At 36.0% G+C, this 5,226-nt stretch overlaps 1 protein-coding gene across 1 annotated transcript in view; it reads right to left on the bottom strand.

Annotated features, from left to right (window-relative positions):
* Positions 1–392: 392 nt before the first annotated feature.
* Positions 393–5,226, bottom strand: part of LOC106883815 (uncharacterized) — a 1,102,017-nt gene continuing 1,097,183 nt past the window's right edge. Inside the window, exons 7-8 of the mRNA XM_052970970.1 lie at positions 1,005–3,192; positions 393–452 (exon numbers count right to left, since the gene is read on the bottom strand). Coding sequence (XP_052826930.1) covers positions 393–452; positions 1,005–3,192 — 2,248 coding nt within the window. The remainder of the gene's footprint in view (positions 453–1,004; positions 3,193–5,226) is intronic.

Genomic DNA, 5,226 nt, shown 5'->3' with positions numbered 1-5,226 from the left:
ATATACATACATACATATTCGTATATAATTAAATATATATACATACATATACATATATAAGTAAATATATATATAATTTCGTGGACCTCTCACAGAAGCCTGACGCTCTCAAATTTAGATTTTCGATTCAGTAAGCTATGCCTGCAAGTGCATAACTTAAACGCCCGGAAAACTTTAAGTCGTATGGAGCCGAATCAAACTGTTTTAAATATTACACGTAACGTCTACTAAATGTGTCGAGGACCTATTAGTTTCATTTGTCCACTTACTCGTATAATATATAGCTGAATTAACCCTATTATATATCTACTATATAGGTTACACACATACACACACACACACACACACACACACACACATACACACACACATACATACACACACACATATTTCTACGGGGCAACGTTATATATCCCATTTCTACGAAGTTTGAAAAAGCTAGGATTCAAAATCTATAAAGGAATGATATAGGATTATTATTTGCAGTTTGATGGGAGAAAATTTGTTGATGTTGTGACAATATTCATATCGTTCACATCAAAACATTCTTTTCTTCTTCTCGACATTAGCCAAAATAGTCTAATGAAACATTGTAACCTAAACACATGACATAAGTCTGAGAGAACAAATAATATCATTTGTGTGTGTGTGTGAGTGTGTGTCTGTGTGTGCGTGCGTGCGTGCGTGCGTCCGTGCATGTGTGAGTGTGTATATGTCAACGAGAGACGAGTGAGTGAACGAAAGTTTTGTTGACGTTTTATGTACTGAATAACAGTTTGACTCAACAATACATTACTTCACGGACATAAGAGGAGACTACCTCATGGAGATGTTTGGAGAACGCGTCCGTATGTTGAAGACGCATTTTACGCCCACAGAAACTTAAGTAATGTGGTGGCCCTTGAGTCACTCTGTTGCTTCTGATATATATATACATACACACACCTACGAACGCACACACGAGCACACACACACGCACACACATATCTTTCACAATTACTGACCTGTTCTTTGTATTGATTCTCTGCGAAAGTAGGTGTTGACGGATTCGTGTCGAGGTAACCGAGCCGATCTGCTACAAAACTCTTGACAAAGTTGACCACCACACATGACTGCTGGTCAATGACAACTGATGCATAATATATAGAGACATGCGGTGACTGCATTTCAAATGTATGAGTCATGATGTTTTCTACACAATGAAATACAGCGGCTTTTAATTTGTTTTCCAATTCGAATAAAAAATTAAAGATTATCCTCCATTTCAAAAATGGTCTTGAAAAAAGCTTCATATAATAAGCGTACCATTGGTGATTTAATTCGGATTTTTCGCTGCAATATTCACATATTCCAGCTTCAAGTAAACAAATTTTCAGTGGATAATAAAGATGACTGTTAGTCTTAACAACAGAAAGTATATTACTTAATAATCTTTGTCCTGTTAATTTACCACTAAACACATATTCGTTGTCTTGAACATAAACAGCAATTCCCCAGAATAGAGTGAGGCGGGCAAAAATAAACATCGGGATTATATTTTCTTTGTTGACTTCCTCTTCAGATTCTGCTATAACTTTTTTGCATAACATTTTAATTTCTGTTTCTGCTGGAAATTCTACATTCTCGTTTGGGAATTGTTCTTGTAAATAAGGTAACAACGCCTCTGAGAAAAATGAATCGATAATGTTATTCTCGACAGTATCAATAGCATTTTTGATCAGAACTTCGTAGTCGTGTACGCTCCTCTGGAAATATAACTGCAGCTCGTGAAAGTTGGGGTTTTGTGAGTCATCACCTTGTACAATGGTATATATATACAGAAATTTGTGCTGGGATATATTGGTGTCTATTTTATTGATCAATTCTTCGCTTGAATTTTCAATATAAACACAAGTCTCTAGAATATCGGAAGCATAAGAAAATATTTCCTGCAGCATGCTAGCATTCAATTTTTCATTTTCGCTGGCGTATTTCTGTTGGTAAACGACATAAATTACTGCATCGATTATTATTTCCAACGCCTTGTCTAAATGATTAAACAAAGGAAGATATTGGTTTGGTAATTCACTGATTTCTGAAGTTTCTTTTAAATCACTGGGATGTCGTGTTGATCCATGAAACTGTCGATTGCAAAACCATGTTAATGAATTTACCATGTTAATGAATTTACGCTTGGCCGGAAAAATATCTTTTTGGACGGAGTTCGCATCGTTTATTATTATTACTTCATCAATACGAAGTTCACTACTTTCTTGACTGCTTTTGGACCGGAGAATGCAATGTATATAATAATGAAGTATTTCATACACGACGGCCTTGTAGGTGTTGTAAACACTTGATAAATTGATTGTTTTCGAATAATTCAGATAAAACTCTCGGCACAAATGCAACAGAAGAAATAAAGAATTAACGAATTTCTTAATTATTTTATCTCTGTATGTGTCAGTTGAGAGAGACGGGAATTCGTTGTAGTTACCATTTAAACTCCTCAAACAACAACAACAACGTAAAATCAAAATGGAAAACGCATATTCATTTAAATTAACAATGGGAGCTATTTCATCTCTGAAAACAAAACAGTTGCGCTTTTCTGCTTTGTCTAAATGTTCATTAAATGTACACAGACAGCATCCATTATACTGTTCAAGGTCAGGCCACCAATGAGATATCAAACTTTCAGTCATGTCTTCCTTCCTAACAAATTCTTTCATGTGTTCCATGTATACGTCATCAATATCCACCTCACTGCTTGTATCATATTTACTATCACATCGATGGATTCCTAGGTTACAAAAAATCAGATGTAGATATTCGGCAAATTTATCATCTACACAAAAATGTTCATATTCCTCAAGTGGAAGTTGATGTGGAAAACGCTGACCTTTATTTTTCAGAATTGCATCTTTCACATTTATATTTCTAAGGAGATGCTCAAATATAAGAGGGATGAAAAATACCAGGAAATCGACAAAGATATACGCGGGAAGTTTGTGACCTAAATTAGTAAATGCTTTTCCTTCGGTTTTCTCCAATGGTACCAACAGATTCATCAAATAATTAATTAACATAATCAAAGATATTATCAGGAATATAAGGAGGACATTGTCATGAAAGCGGTATGTACCGTGATGATGTTTGTTCAATGTCCAAGTATGATAGGTGATCAGTTTATGTAGCACATCATGGAAGGACCTGAAAAAAAAAAGTCAGTATGAAATAAAAATACGAACGTATTGATCGATGATATAATGATTCGTTAATATTCTCATACTTGTGCTCGTAAAAAAACAAAGAAAAAACAAAAAAAACATCATCACTAACACCATCATTACCATCTTCATGATCCCACCATTACTACCACCACCACCACCACCACCACAAACAACAGTACAATCATCAACATCATTATCATCAGCACTATCATCGTAACCATCTCACAACCCCCAACAAAATCAATCATCTTCACCACTTGCCACATCATCGTCGTCATCATCACCATCCTCATGATCATCATCATCGTCATCGTCGTCGTCGTCGTCATCACCATCATCACCATCATCGTCGTCGTCGTCGTCATCATCATTATCATCTCCTCCTCTTCTTTCTTTATTTCTTACACTAGTATTTATTCAGTAGTTCTTGTAAACACACCGTGTGTGTGTGTGCGTGTGTGTGTGTGCGTGTGCGTGCCCGCGTGTGTGTGTGTGCGTGTATGTATGTGTGTATGTGTGTGTGTGTGTAAGGTCTATGTAAAATCAAAGTAAAAATAGTGCAGAAATAATTTTCAAATCTTTTACCAGACACCTCGAAAAGAAAAATAGTCATTTTGTAAAAATATTCAAATAAATATATAAAAGCTTTTTAATTATTAGACTATGAATAGATCCTCCCGTGAAACACTTTAAAACGAAAATGTACTTAAAGATGGCGTCGAGAAAATGAGATGCAATAAATACGATAATGGTGGATACCTTACCGGTTGGTGGGTTTGAGGTGGTGTTGAAAATGACGTTGTAGTGGTAGGGTAATATTGGTCTAGATTAGGGTAACGGTTATGGTGTTGGTAGTAGAGGTGGAGGAGAAACGGGGGACAGTGATAGAGATATTGGTAGCTTTAGTTCGATTAATAATAGTGTTGGTTTCGGTGTAATGACGGTTATCATAACAGCTATCGTGGGGAGTCGTAATAGGTAAAAGTTGTTTCAAATAATTGGGGGTTGATAGATGAGAACGAGAAGAGAGTTAGGACATTGGTGGAGGTAATGATGGTGGTGCTGGTGGTGGTGGGATGGATTAAACGTACTAGAAATACTTACCGTATTGCTTTGATTGAGTTTGAATGGTAGTAATGGTATTATTATTATTACTGAGAGAAAGTATGACGGTTGATATAATTGATTTAACCCTCCCCTGAAAACTACTGGTCTTGGGCCAAAATTTAGAAAGAATTTTTACTGGGAGAAAGAAAGACATTGAGGTGACAGAACCATAAGTACGACAAAACGCTTTGTGGTATGCGTTTTGGCTCTTTATGTTCTGAGTTCAAATACTCGACTTTTTCATGTTTTCAGGTTAGACGCAGAGTTAGTACCAGATTAGATTTGATGTCAATGAAATTGATCTCCTCTCCCATCATAACTGCTGATCTTGTGTCAAAATTAGAAAGAATTATCACTGGAATTATGGCAGAGTTGGTTAATTTTGAGATTCTGGTGTATAAAGAAGCAGTAGTTTTACATCAGTGGTTTTGTTGTTTGGGCTGAGGTCACCACTGGTCGAGAAGACATAGGATCAAAAACATGGTGTGATTTCAAGAACATTTGGTAGCTAACTAATTCCAGCAGATCGACCAGTCACATAGAAGCTGCTTCGTTGGCCATTGAGCTAATGGTATGCTTTTAGCAGTGATTTTAGTGATGTGAATGGGGTTGATGGAGGCAGTTGTATAAGTGGTTAATTATGGCACAGCGACAAAGTAGTGCTGTTAGTTTACGATTATTTACATTAGTGTGAACGTGTGTTGAAACGAAAGAAGATAACATCTTATTTTACCATTAAAAACGGTACATCTTTTCATTAATTGCAGCATCAATAGCTACTCACCCATTTAAGAAGCGTGGATCATACAGAGAATATAAAATAGAAAAAGCAAAAGATTTAGAGATAGAAATTTATAAGGCAGAGAAAGAAACAGACAGGTGGTAGAAAGAGTGAGTGAGTGAGTGA

The sequence above is a fragment of the Octopus bimaculoides genome, chromosome 10 (assembly GCF_001194135.2).
Source record: "Octopus bimaculoides isolate UCB-OBI-ISO-001 chromosome 10, ASM119413v2, whole genome shotgun sequence".
Taxonomy (NCBI): domain Eukaryota; kingdom Metazoa; phylum Mollusca; class Cephalopoda; order Octopoda; family Octopodidae; genus Octopus; species Octopus bimaculoides.
The sequence above is the reverse complement of the archived record's forward strand: the minus strand, read 5'-3'. Positions and strand labels throughout refer to the sequence as shown.